The sequence below is a fragment of the Echeneis naucrates genome, chromosome 23 (assembly GCF_900963305.1).
Source record: "Echeneis naucrates chromosome 23, fEcheNa1.1, whole genome shotgun sequence".
In the NCBI taxonomy this organism is placed as follows: domain Eukaryota; kingdom Metazoa; phylum Chordata; class Actinopteri; order Carangiformes; family Echeneidae; genus Echeneis; species Echeneis naucrates.
The window spans coordinates 2,209,999-2,223,849 of NC_042533.1; the positions used below are offsets into that span (position 1 = coordinate 2,209,999).

The window sequence follows — 13,851 nt, forward strand, 5'->3', positions numbered from 1 at the left end:
ATACACCTATATACACACACATGCACCTCCACAGGAGTCCCCCCCCCCCCCCCCCAGTCATCAGCTGGAGGTCACAGGGCGGCTGGCCACGCCCACACAGGTGTGCTCTGGCCAGGTCCTGCTTTGGCTGTCTGTCATCGCTCTGGCTCGCCCCCGCCGCCACAGGAATTCAACACCAACCACAAAGTTCATGTGTCAATCATCTTTATTCATAGCACAGATTATAGAGGTACGTTTGTGACACTGATGATGGACGTGCTGTGCTGCTTAATCCACGTTTGAAATTTCATTTATAAAAAAATAAAATAATACACAAGCTAAATTGAGATACAAAAAAAAAATCCAAAAAACATTACAGACGGAAATAGTTGAACTTTCCAGCTTTTAAATTGTTCATGTAAACAAGAAATTGGAAACACTTTGTCGATAAATTGCTGGATATATAAAAGACAAAAAACATCAATCACTGAATTCAATTCACTCTCAAAATCTGCAGTTGGACGACAGCTCTGAAAATCTACACTAAGAACCTAATTTCCCACTCTTGTTACCACAGATCAGACCACAATATATAAAGTCAGATACATTTAAAATATGCAGAGAATAAATAAAGTAAAACGTTCCATGAATTACAAACAGCTGCTGCATCATCCCAGAGAAAACAAATATAAAGCAGGATTAGGAATATTTCATTTTCAGAGAACTGAACGTGGAATAGTAAAGTAAATAGTGTCTCAACATTGACATCTTAACGGTGCTCAGGTGTATTATTTTGGGTTAGGGTTAGGGTTATTATTTTGTACTAACCCTAACCCTATTATTTTTTAATTCCTCTAAATGTGAAGCTACAACCAGGAGACGTCTAATTTAGCTTAGCATGTAGCCTGGTTTGATCCAGATGTAGCCATAAAATATCACCACTGTGAAATCACAACCGCTTTGAAACGTCACACACATTGAAGAAATAAGATGTAACGTGTATTTGTGCCTTTTTCCCCCCATTCACAAACTATATGCTGAGCTAACCATCTCCTGGCTCCAGCTACGGAGAGCTCAAATGATCTTCTCAGCTAATTCTTCACCAAAAAGAAGAATTATCAAACAATCCCTTCAAAGAAATTTAGATCAATGACTTTACTCCGATAAAAATGGGTATTATCTATTTGGTTTAAATATAAAATTGAGTATGACGTGGTGAGAAACAACCAAATACAGCCGCTTTAAAAGCAGCATGTTGCTAAAACGTTTCCATTCATCGACATTATCGGCTTGCTTGGTCTGTCCAAAGAATCAGCATGTGTGAAGTAAAAAAAAAATAGACAACACTGATCATCCATCTAACTGAGAGAAAGCAGCCAGAAGAAAAACACGACTATAATTACACCTTAATTAAAAAGGTGGACTTGAGTAAAGTTTCACAGCACAGCACTGGTTTGCTGCTCTTTGGAATACGATACATGATAAATGACTCTTTAGAGCAACATCAGTCCCAAAAGTCCCCGTTTGAAAAGAGACAGATTTATTTCTACCACCACCCGTACCTGGCGGGTGCTGCGCTCACCTTTAATCTCTCATCATAGACACTCAGTTGTGGTTACTCTGATGTTGGAGGCAGCACGGTGAGAAGATAGAGAGCTGCTTAATTCTCCTCAAAAAAGAAAGCTATTTGATTTACATGCATATTCAGAGTTGAGTGCAGAAGAAGGCAGCTTAGGTTGTAGTGTTCACATTGAGAGGTTACATGACCTTTAACTGTGCCTGTACTGCAGCTGATATTTAGACCTTCACATCTGTCCGTTTTAGGCTCTTGTTAAGTTTTGTGGATGTGTGTGTGGACAGTGGATGGAGTAGGAGGTCATGTCACCTGGCTTTACACCACCACCCAGCTGGGCCTCAGCGGTCCTCCTGAGTAATGCACGTTGGGGACCGGCTGCACATCGCCGGGGTCTTCCTCGCCCTCCGAAGCCTCATCTGTGTCCGTCTCGACTGTGAGCAGGCCCTGAGAGACGAAGACGACAAAGCCATAAGCTTTAAACAACCAACAGGTACTTCTCAGCTGTTTTATGTTTGGATTTACAGCTTTCTCAGCCTAAAGTGGAAAATATCTCTTTGTTCGCAGCAGCAGAGATTCACATACCGGAACAAATGTCCACAGCTATGAGAAATTTACAACTTTATGTTAACATATGAAGTGGAAAATCTGATAGAGCCATCCAGAGTCAGATATGGGATGAAAACACAGCCAGGAACCAGCCGTGCCGTAAATCTGACAATTAGCTTCTGCTAAAGCGATTTTCTAAATGTGTATTTCCATAAACCAAACAGCATCACATTAAAGAGGGCCCACATTAACTGGGACCGGAGGAATTTCCAAATCATCCCATCCATAATCTTCATGTTGGCCTGTCAGTGACAATGCTGTTGTTGTGGCTGCCCCCTCTAAAGATCTCATCCATGTCAATGCCCTCCTCTGTCTGTCTGCCTCCTCCACTTCACTCCACTTTCCATAACATCACTGCGTGGAAACCAATCCTAAATGTCACTTTTATTCCCAGGATGAAGGCTTGATTTATGGCGGCCTGGCAAACGACCAAGAGGAGGAAAACAGAGGGATGGAGGGATAAACACTCCGTCCCTCTGGACACGAGGGTCACAAACCCACATTACACATGCAGATAGTTTAGAGTTTCTGTGCCCAACTTTTGGCAATCCAGTTTCTGCTGCAAGCTCAGTTTGCTGGAGACGAATTTGAATTGACTGATGAAGTATTCCAGTATTTTTTGTCCTGTAGGAATTTGAAGTTATCCATTTTTTTATTATTATTGTTGTTTAAAATCTGGATTTTGTCATTTGGGTGAACTGGCCCTTTAGATTGAAGAACAGCAAAAAAACACCATTTAAATCTTGTGGATATATGATGATGAATTTATTTTAACAAAAATACTTTCCTCCATTAGCCTTTGTGATCTTCACTTGCAGCTTCCTATAAAAGCATATTTTTACAAAAATCTTATTTTTGTTATTTTGATAAGAAAATACACAGTAAATGTGTAAAATTGCAGACATTTCTCTTTTAAGAAGAAACGGAGCTCAGATAGCGACAAGTAAAACAAATGTATTTTTAAAATGACTGAATTTCACATTAAAAAGAAAGTGAGTCCCCTGAGGAAAATCAGAATCCCCCGGCTCCTCAGTCTGACTCACTGTTTCTTGGACTGAACTCATCTGGGTTTGTTCCTTATTAAAACAAGTACAGAGAGAGAAAAAGAAGCTGTGAGTGTGTGCGCGTGCGTGCGTGCACACACCAAGACACACACTGTGTTCATCCCTCAAAACAACAGGTGCGGTCGACACCCAGCGCGACTGTGAGGGCACATCAACCGTCAACAAGCATTTTCACACACATTCAAGTTTCCCTTTTGTGCAAAAGCAAAGGCATTAAACTGTCACGTTCTGGTTTGGACCCATTTCAGGTGAAACATTGTGGACATTTGGTGGGAACGGTCAACTTTTTCTAACAGACCAACGAGTCACTTGAAGGGCAGACGGGTCAGTCTGATTTTGAGGTTTTAACCACAGACTGTTTATGAAAGCCACTGAGACTTTTTTTGTTTTTTTATAATAAGATGGTCCCATTTAGAGGAAAATCGATCAGAAAGCCGGGGGTGTGACAATAAAGCACATCAATCACTCTTCCTCAGCTACACCTTCTCCAAATGTGTCTCTTCCTGTTTCTAAGTTCATAAAAAGATGGCCAACAGCCAAATTACTAACCGCTGGCTTCAAAATGGCAGTTCACAAACCAACAGGGGGCGCCACAGAGGGTTGACACTTAGTTTTAACAAAATAACTGAAAACTTTCATATATTTTATTTTCCATTTGATCCCTCCCCTTTAAAGCTTGTAATCACTTTCACTAATGTTAATGCGTGTTCAAATTAAAGAGAAGAAAAACTGCTTGTTATTTTATTTTAGATGTGAGTGAATTAAATGTTTGTCATTTTTTAAGAAAAGTAGAATTTCCTTTCATAGGATTAAAGACTTTCACTGTTTGTGTCTTTGCTTTAATTCACAGTTGCTGCTCGAATGAAGTTCGAGGAACAAAGCAGCTGGTTTAATCCCACGAGCGACTGAAAACGATATCCAGCTGTTATTTATTCGCTCCCTTTCTGGCTCTCACCCGTGACTCCTCACTGTTCACCCTGGGCAGAGAGTCCGCTGTCTTCACTGTGCTGCTGCAGGAGTCGTCCAGGCTCGCCATGGTCTTGTACTTTCTCATCATCAGGCTGTCCACCACCCAGAACATGATGGACTGCAGGGGGAGCCAGAGAGACGAGGTGATGAGTCAGTAATGCTGCAGAATTAACACTTGAGTCTTTATGCATTATTTGAAACAAAACACAGCGTGAGGGTAATAAGAGCGAGACCCACGTTGACTATAAAGGGCACGATGAGCATGACCAGCACCAGCTCCAGCTGAGGGTTAGCAATGTAGCTCAGCAACACCTCCTGCAACTGGAAGACCGAAAGAAAAAAGGTTAATACACTAATATTTGGTATTTTGATAGATAATTATCTCTCTTGGCTATAAGTGACATGATATCTGGGTAAATACAGAGATTCTTTTCATGGAAAATGTATAATATGAAAAAAAAAAAAAAAACAGGTATAGAAAATACCTGTTAATAGCTTTAGAAAGTCAGTTATTTCTGCAAGAAAACGGCACTTTTTTCTAACTTTTATTTCTTTCCATTTATTCTCAAAATTTACTTGGACAATTATATAATAATTATTTCATTGCAACTTATATTAGATGAACAATATTCTTCAGAACAATAAATAAATCTTAAGAGTTTTATTTATACAATTAATATTATTTTACATTTTAAACAATATCTATATCTATACTTTATTTGTCAGAATTATGACTGAAAATAAGCATTAATATGAAAACAGATTTTCATTTCAGGAAGAAAGAAAAACAACTTTTCAACACAATTGGTCACATTAATATTTATATCCAAAGTTTACTGAACGTGTTTATTTTTGTGAAAGACTGAAGAGACAGTCTCCAAATAACAGAGCTCCACTAAACAAAACTGAGATAATAAAACAGCCAGAGATCTGTTGCTCTGACCAGAGTTAATCCAAATAAAGAAATATAATCCCAAACATCACGTCGACAAGCTGTCCTTTAAATACATCAGCAGCTCATCAGTGTTTCTATTAGAGTCAAGTCATTTTTTCTCTCCTGTTTGTTTATGCTTGATGACTTTAAAATAAAACACTTAAAACAAACAAAATGGAGGAAGAAGGAATGTTTACAATTAGCAGTTATTTTTTCCCACGTTGAACACTGTGGTAACCCAGAGTCATCTTTTCCACAGGACCTGAAAGCAGCACAGAGAGGGAGCGGGAGTTTACCTTGGACCACCCGGGGATGAGCAGCACCAGGCTGATCACGCCTTTCTCCAACACCATGATGAGCAGGTAGATGCCACACTGGCCCAACCAGGCTGCTGCCTGAGGAGGGTCACCTGAAAGACAGAGCAACAGAAAAAAAAACATGATTCAATTAAGATTCTTATTTCTGCATCACAAAGCAGGATATATTTTTTTTACGTATATAAATATTTCTATTAATGTCACTATAAATTAAGGTTAATTTTGTTTTTATGTATCATTTTAAAAGAGCAACATTTCACAGCTATTTTGGAAAATTGCAGGCCGCATTAATAGCATTTCCTGCCGCAGACTACTTCTATCTGCTACGCAGGTGTCTCACCACTGCAGACACAAAGGAGGACAAGTCTGTCATTAGGACAGGAAGAGGAGGAAGCAAAGCCACAGAGAGAGTGAACCACAGACACAAACTAGTGATCATCATTTGATGGCTAGAGATCGTCAGAAATGTAAATGAATATTTAATATTTGGCATTGCTTTAACAAATCTATCATGAAGTTACAGCACTGCCTTCAAACTGAGCTGGGAAAGTCAGATATAAACTTGACTGTGAGCCTGAGAGGAGAGGGACCGCAGAGCTGTAAATTTCTGTTACTGACGAATGATTCTAATAGTTGCTCTGGAGCTGATCCCTCTCCAAGGCTGCTGGGAATGTTTTCCACGTTCAGTTGCAGCTGGAGCTGGAGACCCTGGCTCTCCTCCCTGCTGGCCTATAGCCCCCTCTGGTGGCAGAGGCCAAAGCTGCAGTTTGGTGTAAAAAAAAAAGTTAATACAAATAACAAAAAACAAACTGTCCCCTCACCATATTCCCCAAATGTGAGCAATGTCCACTGCTTGTACTCCACCAGCTTGGACACCAACTTGACGGCCAGCCAGATGACCAGCATCCCCAGCGTGGCATCGAGCAGGAAGTTCATCAGATACCTGCGGTGAAACGGACACGTCATATGATTGGTGATGATCGGGTCTCGTCTCGTCATGCCGTGTTTGAGGTAATAAATGACTCACAGGGAACACGGGTCTTCTTCGGTGAGCGTGGACAGGAAGACGTTGGCAAAGTGGATGAACAAGGCACCAATGGCCTGTTTGGATGTGTCGAAAAACCTGGAAAAGACGGGAAGTTAAAGCTTTGTTTTTTTTAATCTGCATAGCTGGGAATACAACGACTAGCAAGTGAATGTTGATTGTTAATTTTCAATCATTTGTTAGTTGTTTTAAATAACATTAAAATGTGTATGATGTGGGATTGGACAGATTAACTCTAACCCACACATCTCTACAAGAGGAGAGACGCACAAACTGAAGGGCACACAAAAGAAAGAGAAATTACGCTGTTGTGTAATCGTTTTGAGTCACTTTCTAGCCATCTCTGTGGGTGTTTTGTGTCTCTTTGTTGTCTTTTTATCACTTCTGCATCTCTTTTTGGTGGCTTAACATCTGTTTGTGTTTTATGCAGTTGTTCGATTGATTTTGTCCCTGGGCCCCTGGGTCAGTCGCAGGTCAGTCACTAACCCTCCCATGGGCGTATGACAGGTCAAGTTAAAAATGAAAGAAAAAAAAGAGAGAGAGAAAGGAAAAAGAGAAATATCTAACCAGATCCTCCATGGTCGTCTGATCCCAGCGGGTTCACGGAACCGCTTCACTGCGCGCACACACACACACACAAAAAGAGGTTGCTTTATCAATGCAGTCGCCATTTTACATCTAGTAAACACAAACCTTTGACTCTGCCCTACCAAAACACTCCTCCCCATCAGACTCAGGGTGAACAGATTCCCACTGTTCCTCTTATCTCGCAATTTCACAAGGTCAGGGAATGTGACTTGGCATGTGAGGACAGAACTGAGATTTCCTGCAGACATGTTCTACATCTGTACACCCCTTACAGGATTTTCACTGAATGACTAAAGTTTTCACTTTTCAAACTTAAATTAAGTTGAATTGTTTTTGTAACTGAAGTTATTCATCAACAAAACATTAAATAGTAGCCAAATCCTGCCAGCTTTTTATAACTAATATTCACATATATTTGGGTTTAAAACTCATCATAAACTATCCTCAAACATACTCAAAATTGACAGATTTAAAGAACAAAATGTTGCAGTGGGGACTATAGTGGATATTCAGGCATTATCAGGATTATGAAAGTGCAGGAATAAATGTTGAACCAACAGCAGGAAACTCCTTAAAATAGCTTTTGGGAAGAGCACTCTTAACGCAGATCAGCAGAAGGATGTGCAGGCGTCCTATGTGACTTGGCATACCACCACAGCGATTACAGCTGAAAGGTTCTTAATGCTCTGCTGCACATAAATAATGCGTTGTATTTCCAGATGCATGTATTTTGACCGAGAATGACCCTTACATGCACTTTGAGGCGTGTATTGATTTCTCTACTAATAAGTAACCACATGGAGGTTACAGCTCATTGATCTCACCCACCCTCAAGCACTGGTCTGATTCTGCAACACTCCACTGCACCGAGGATTCAGCTTATCTGAACTCGGATGCTTGATTAGCTGTAGCTGCATTGACCTTTTAAAAATACGCACTGATTATCAGATCAACAAACTTGAGATCTAAACTGGGTTCTTGTGCATTTGAAGTTCATTTCCATGTAATTTCAATTTCCCCTGCCGAAAGGTATATTAGCAATACAAACAGGGACGGAAGCGAATCTTTCCATTTACCTTGTAAATGTGGAGTTTCTGGCATATCTCTGGTATAAAATGTTAGTCAGCTGCATTCTATCAATGCTGTCACACAGGGAAGTGATTGGAGAAGAACCTAAACTATAATTTACATGTATATAAAATCCAGTTCTTCTGCTCAAGCAATCCCAGCTTTCAGCTGCGACTGCTGCAGGAGAATGAAATCTGCAGAGCCAAAGCTGGCGAGGTCCCCAACATTCAGCTGCCACCTAGTCACAAGTTTTATAGCAGCCTTTGTTCAAACTCAGTAAAATCCACACACTGTGATTCCCAAGGAGCTTCTTGTTTGGTTGTTCGAGAGACTCCACTTCCAAAGTGCTGGAGCATCCAAAATTATACATCTCAGCGAAAAGTACCATGATTACAAGGCTGTGACATAATTAAAAGCTGGAGCCAATGGTGTCTTTACTGCATGAGAATATTGAATGTCACTGAATACTCATAAGATCCCTAAAGTGTGTTATTATCATGCAGTGAGTTTGCCAAAGGGCTGGGTCCACTCTGCATATAATAAGGTGAGACAATGACGAATTTTCGTTTAAAAACATGGCAATTTGGGACTCTGCTTTTGTTTATCCACACAAGTTTCAGAGTATTATGTTAATATTGGTAATTTATATTTAATTTCACTACCAATTGCAAATTCAGCTGACTTATATATGCCACAAGTCCCACAGTTGCCTTAAACTATAAACTTAAATAAATGTTTTACGCACATCTCTAACGCGGATAGCGAATGACTTTGTTGAGGACTTATGGGATGTTTGCAGCGGCTGCAGTCAAAAAAAGCCTTAAAACGTTTATATTCTGTTTCATACACATACTTTCACATACGCCGAAATGTAATGCGGGTCCATATTGTTCTGATAATGTCTTTAAAAAAGCGGGTATATCGGGATATTTCCCGACTACAGATCGATAAAATCTTAAATTATCATTTGTTTCAATGGCGTCTGGCGGAAAGCGCGTCGAAAACAAACGTCAACAAAACGCCACGTGGATTTGTCCCCGTTAAAAAAAAAACAAAAAAAACGTTAAAGTTTAAACGTTCACCATCATCTATCCGAACAGTTAACATTATAGCAAAGATTATGGGATGTCATTCTCACACATCAGAGTGCTGAAGGCGACGATGGCCAGCAGTCCCTGGATCAGGACGCCGAACCGGTCGGTCAGAGCTCCGTTATCACAGCCGTGCGGATTCGCCTTGTTGATGTCAGACATGTTGGTCACTTCCACGGGAGAGTTATCCAGAAACCGTTTGACCAAAAACACCCCGCTGTATCCGTACATGTCCATGTTGGCAATGTTTATGGAAACAAACAAACAACAACAACAGTCCAGCCGTTAGGGACAAAAGCTCTTCCGCTCCTCGGTGGGCTTAGCTTAGCTTCGGAAAAAAAACAATAAACACGGCAGATTTCTTCATTTTCCGCCAGAATGTCCAGGTTTAAGTTTCTCCCTCTGATTGTCCGGAGGCTGCTGCTTCATATCACGTCGGAAAAACAAACAACACAATCGATAGTTTGACTCACATCCATGTTTTTCCTGTCAAAGACGCGTCCGATCAATTAGCCACAACGATTAAGATAACTTCCGGTAGTTTTATTTCAAAATAAAACGCACTCAATGGCATGCCAGAAACTTAAAAAAACAGAAATATTTATTCACAACACACTCTGAAAATATTTCCATATAATTATAATTAAATTATACAGTTATACATTGTATTTTATGTTGGATTTAATTCTACTCAAACTCCCTGCAAAGCAAAGTTTTGAATGATTCTGGGGCCTAAAATAAATTCAAAAATACACTTTTCCGTTTCTGCAAGTCCTAACCATCACCTAAATAGTGCCAAGATTGTAAAAGATTAATATCAAATAAAGAAAATAAGTTTGTGAAAGAGTTACAGATCATTCATTGCTCAAATAAGGGAGGAACAAAGGTGGGTAGAGGAAATATTAGGAAAAACAACAGAATATATTACATCACAAGTTATTCACAACTCCCACACAATATAAATCCTTCAGCGCTTTTGCATCCATTGTATGAAACTACACCCAGACAATTAGAAGACAAAACTATTGTCTATTCATCTACTTTGTTCTCCCACCGACTTACATTAAATTCATATCCATCCTGGTTATAACTACTAAAATATAATTAATTGTTCCAACTTCTTCACATAATGCCACTGTTTTTTTTTCTTATTAATCATGAAAATAGTATACTGAAATGGCTTCCGTATAATAAATACATATGTGGATTTTATTTTATTTTAATTTATGTATTTGTTTATTGATTGATTGGCAGCCTTCCAAAAAAAAAAAAAAAAAACTCCGTTTTTCCAAACTGCTAACATCCCTGCACTTCCTGATTGTTTTCCCACCTTTGTTTTATTTTGAAGTAACATTCCTTTGCGCTTCCTGTGATGCTCCGACGCTCTTGACGAGGCTCCGCGCGACTCTCCGGGCAGAATTCCGTGAATGTGCGCGAGACCCTTTGTGTTCGTGTCGGACACGCACGAGGCAAATCTGTTTCCCGCGTGAGGAAGCAGCTGATGAAGGTCGGGGTTTCGTTGGCCACGACCAAAACTGATAATTGGCTTAATTGAATAATTACTTAATTGCCTGATTGGCCAATTAAGAGAATTCAGCAGACAAGAGGTCAATATGTCGGAAACGCGCTTTTACAAACGAATGAGGGATTTTTTTTAGAGATAAAAATAATAAAAACAGATTATTTATTGTGATGTTGATAAAATACAGAGACACGGACAGTCTGAGGTGAATTAATCCGTGAATTCTTTCTGAAACTGCCGTTGGCTCTAAATTCTACTGAACATTTAAAAAACACAAAGACATTTTTCAGATGGCACAAACTGAATTGTGATTTTTTTCATTTGTTGACTCCGCACATTTGGCTTTTGGTTGCGTAGCTGTCTTTCTGGCAGCGATGGTCGTTTGTTTGGGTGATTTGGAGAATTTTACGCGTCTCCATATCCGTCCACCCTGCTTCACGTACAAAAGCAGAGCAGAGTGCAGACTCGTGTCATGAACGTGTGTGTGTGTGTGTGTGTGTGTGTGTGTGTGTGTGTGTGTCTGTGTGTGTGGAGACATAATCCTTTCTCCAGAGCGCTGGAAAAGCCTCTTCCCTGGCAGATTAATGGAGCGCACGCTTCAACCATCTGTTCCTCCGGTGGCATCACACCAACATCCCGGTCCCGACGATCTCTTTGTGTCCCGATGAATCAGAGTCACACCGGATCAATATGAGTGAACTCCCTCTTTGCAAGTTTCTAAAATTAAACCCATCCCCGTCGGTATAACGCGTAGAAAGGATCGAATCACAGTTTACTAAGCTCTGCTCTGAATGCCTTGGTGATTCTTTGTTGGTTGTTCCCTTCTAACGAGGTAAAAGAATAGTTAGGAAAGAGGAGGGTTTTTATTTTAAATTAAAAAAAGAAACTTTAAGAAAAACATAATTCAAAAAATATTTTAATTGTTTCTCGTCTTAATCTTCTGATGACACAGAACGAGCTTCTGTAGTCAGAACTACAAGTTGGTTTGGATCTCTTAAAATGGTTATGAATGTCTTCATCCATCTGTTATTCTATCCACCTTGAAAGTCATTTCACACTTTTCATTTTAAAGAGCCTCCTGACCCTAATTGTGTTTTCACCCGAGTTTCACAGTTCAGATATGCAAATGTGACCCAGTAAAGTATGTAAGAACATCCCTGCTTTTTATGAACCCTGTTGTTTCGATGAAAGTCCGGGGAATGTGGTTATTTTTCAGGGGGATTCCCAGAAAAGAAAGAAAAAGAAAACGTTGTGTAACAATTTACTGTCAGAAGATCGAGCGTGGACTTCCAGAGGACTTTAGGGAGGAGCGAGAATATTTAAAATTCTCCCAGTTGAATGTAAAAAATTGCCCCCAATAAAGCTGGTGTTGCAGGTGGGGGTGGTTAACACAGTTTCATTTTCGGTGGGCAGAAGGGCATCTCTCCGCCGGGAGGCTGTCATTTACAGGTAAGGTGCCATAAAACTCTTCGGTATCTCACCTGTGCCGGTCAGGGGCTCAGTCAGCTGACACTGTGCCAACAACCTTTGAACCACAACTGCCTGGATCTCTGCAGTGGAGCAATGCGCTCCCACCACTAGAGGATACTGTTGACTTTGATTAAAAAAAAAAGATGGCAGAGGCTTATTAAAAATAAATAACTGGAGAAAATAGATGGTTGACAAAAGCAGAAGAAAAAAGGAAATAAGAAATAGGATGTGTTTGACAAAAAAGACGAAACGGGGCTGTAATAAAGGGGATTATAATGAAAGATGAATTATTGGCTTTTCGTGCACAGAACCAGCTGTAATGATGACACAGTGGGATTGTTGCTTTGTGTTTTTTTTGTGTCTTTAAAGTTATTACCACATTTATTCTTGTTTTGTTTTTCTTTTTTTTCTCCTCCAGGTAAAACTGCTCCTGTAAAGAAACAAAGGATGGATGTTGGGTGATATAACAGCATGTAAATACTTCAACAAATGACCGTTTTTATTTTGGATTTAGTCGAAATTAATGCTGAACTAAATGTAATAATAGTTGGTTCATCAGAAAAAGAAGGCTTTAAGGCGAATACACTTCACATGTCGGCGGTAGTTTCCCGTTTGTTTGGACAGAAGTTTTCTATTTATATCACTCTGAAGGAAACATTTTTTTTTTTTTTGGTTTTGTTTTGTTTTATTCTTTTTTTTTTCTGCTGCACTAAAAAAGGTCAATGAAGGAGTTGGCTTGAAAAATATCTGTAGATGTTTTTTGGACATGCGCAGACGAGAGATGCCATATTGGAACGGGGGCAGCAGCAGCAGCAGCTGAACGACGTCGCTCGCGCTGCTTTGCTCGAGCTCACGCGAACGAGGAGAGGAGGAAGGAGGGAGGAAAAAAAAAAGGAGAGCGGGTCTCGAGGAGCAGAGGCGACGGGAAAAAAAAAAAACTTGGACAGGTAAGACAGGTGACGCTCCGGCGGTCCGGTCCGGTCCGGTCCGCCACGTTCCTTCTGCGGCGGCTGCGTTTTCTTATTTTCGTTATGTCGACGGAATAAACACGGAGGAGAGTTGTTTTTTTTTTTGTGTGTGTGTGTGTGTGTTTTATTTTTACCTCCTCCTCCGTTAAACACACACACACACACACACACACACACACCGTGAAGTGCTCTCCAGACGGTCTCAGATAGTCGCGAGCCCCAAGTTGTTCAAAGTGTCTCTCGCGCTCCGTAATTAGCAGCTTTCACCGGCGGAGAGGACGCTGTCTCGTGGCACTCTCGGTAATACCGTTTATTGCCCCCCCCCCCCAAAAAAAAAAAAAAAAAAAAAATAACCCCAGACCCCTTCCCCCCCCTCTTTTTTTTTTTTTACAGTTTCTGACCACATGTATAATACAATTTAACTCCGTTTAAAAAATATAATTAATAACTAAACATCTAAATCGGTATTTTATTTAACGCGTCTCGTTGCTGGGTGCAAACGCACAATTCCGCCTAAAGTGAAGTTGTTTTCCCCGATTAACGTTAGAAATGACTTATTGCTGTCGTATTCTTGAGTCATGTGGGATTCCCCCCCCCCCTTCCCCAATCTCCCTCCCTGCCTCCCCCCCCTCACCCCCCTCACCCACCTCCACC

The 13,851-nt window shown here is 40.4% G+C and overlaps 2 protein-coding genes across 4 annotated transcripts in view; one reads left to right on the plus strand and one right to left on the minus strand.

The window, feature by feature from the left end:
- Positions 1–199: 199 nt before the first annotated feature.
- Positions 200–9,741, minus strand: tmem110l (transmembrane protein 110, like). The gene is made up of 8 exons (XM_029495218.1): positions 9,285–9,741; positions 7,058–7,106; positions 6,473–6,568; positions 6,267–6,388; positions 5,425–5,537; positions 4,432–4,515; positions 4,181–4,312; positions 200–1,999 (listed from the first exon to the last, which is right to left on the minus strand). The coding sequence occupies exons 1-8, from the start codon at positions 9,472–9,474 to the stop codon at positions 1,871–1,873; spliced, it is 915 nt and encodes a 304-aa protein (XP_029351078.1). The 5' UTR covers positions 9,475–9,741; the 3' UTR covers positions 200–1,870.
- A 3,286-nt stretch (positions 9,742–13,027) lies between these two features.
- sfmbt2 (Scm like with four mbt domains 2) overlaps positions 13,028–13,851 on the plus strand; it is a 37,042-nt gene continuing 36,218 nt past the window's right edge. For all 3 annotated transcript variants that reach the window (XM_029494868.1, XM_029494867.1, XM_029494869.1), the window contains exon 1: positions 13,028–13,176. The gene's annotated coding sequence lies outside the window, so the exon portion shown is untranslated. The remainder of the gene's footprint in view (positions 13,177–13,851) is intronic.

What these genes read in the sequence shown, in the direction of transcription:
- tmem110l (XM_029495218.1), bottom strand. Translation starts at nt 9,474, where the DNA reads ATGGACATGTACGGATACAGCGGGGTGTTTTTGGTCAAACGGTTTCTG. An exon ending in CGCCTTCAGCACTCTGATGT is followed by an intron (nt 7,107 to 9,284) that starts GTGAGAATGACA and finishes GTGTGCGCGCAG; the next exon opens with TGAAGCGGTTCCGTGAACCC. An exon ending in TCGTGCCCTTTATAGTCAAC is followed by an intron (nt 4,313 to 4,431) that starts GTGGGTCTCGCT and finishes CTCCCCCTGCAG; the next exon opens with TCCATCATGTTCTGGGTGGT.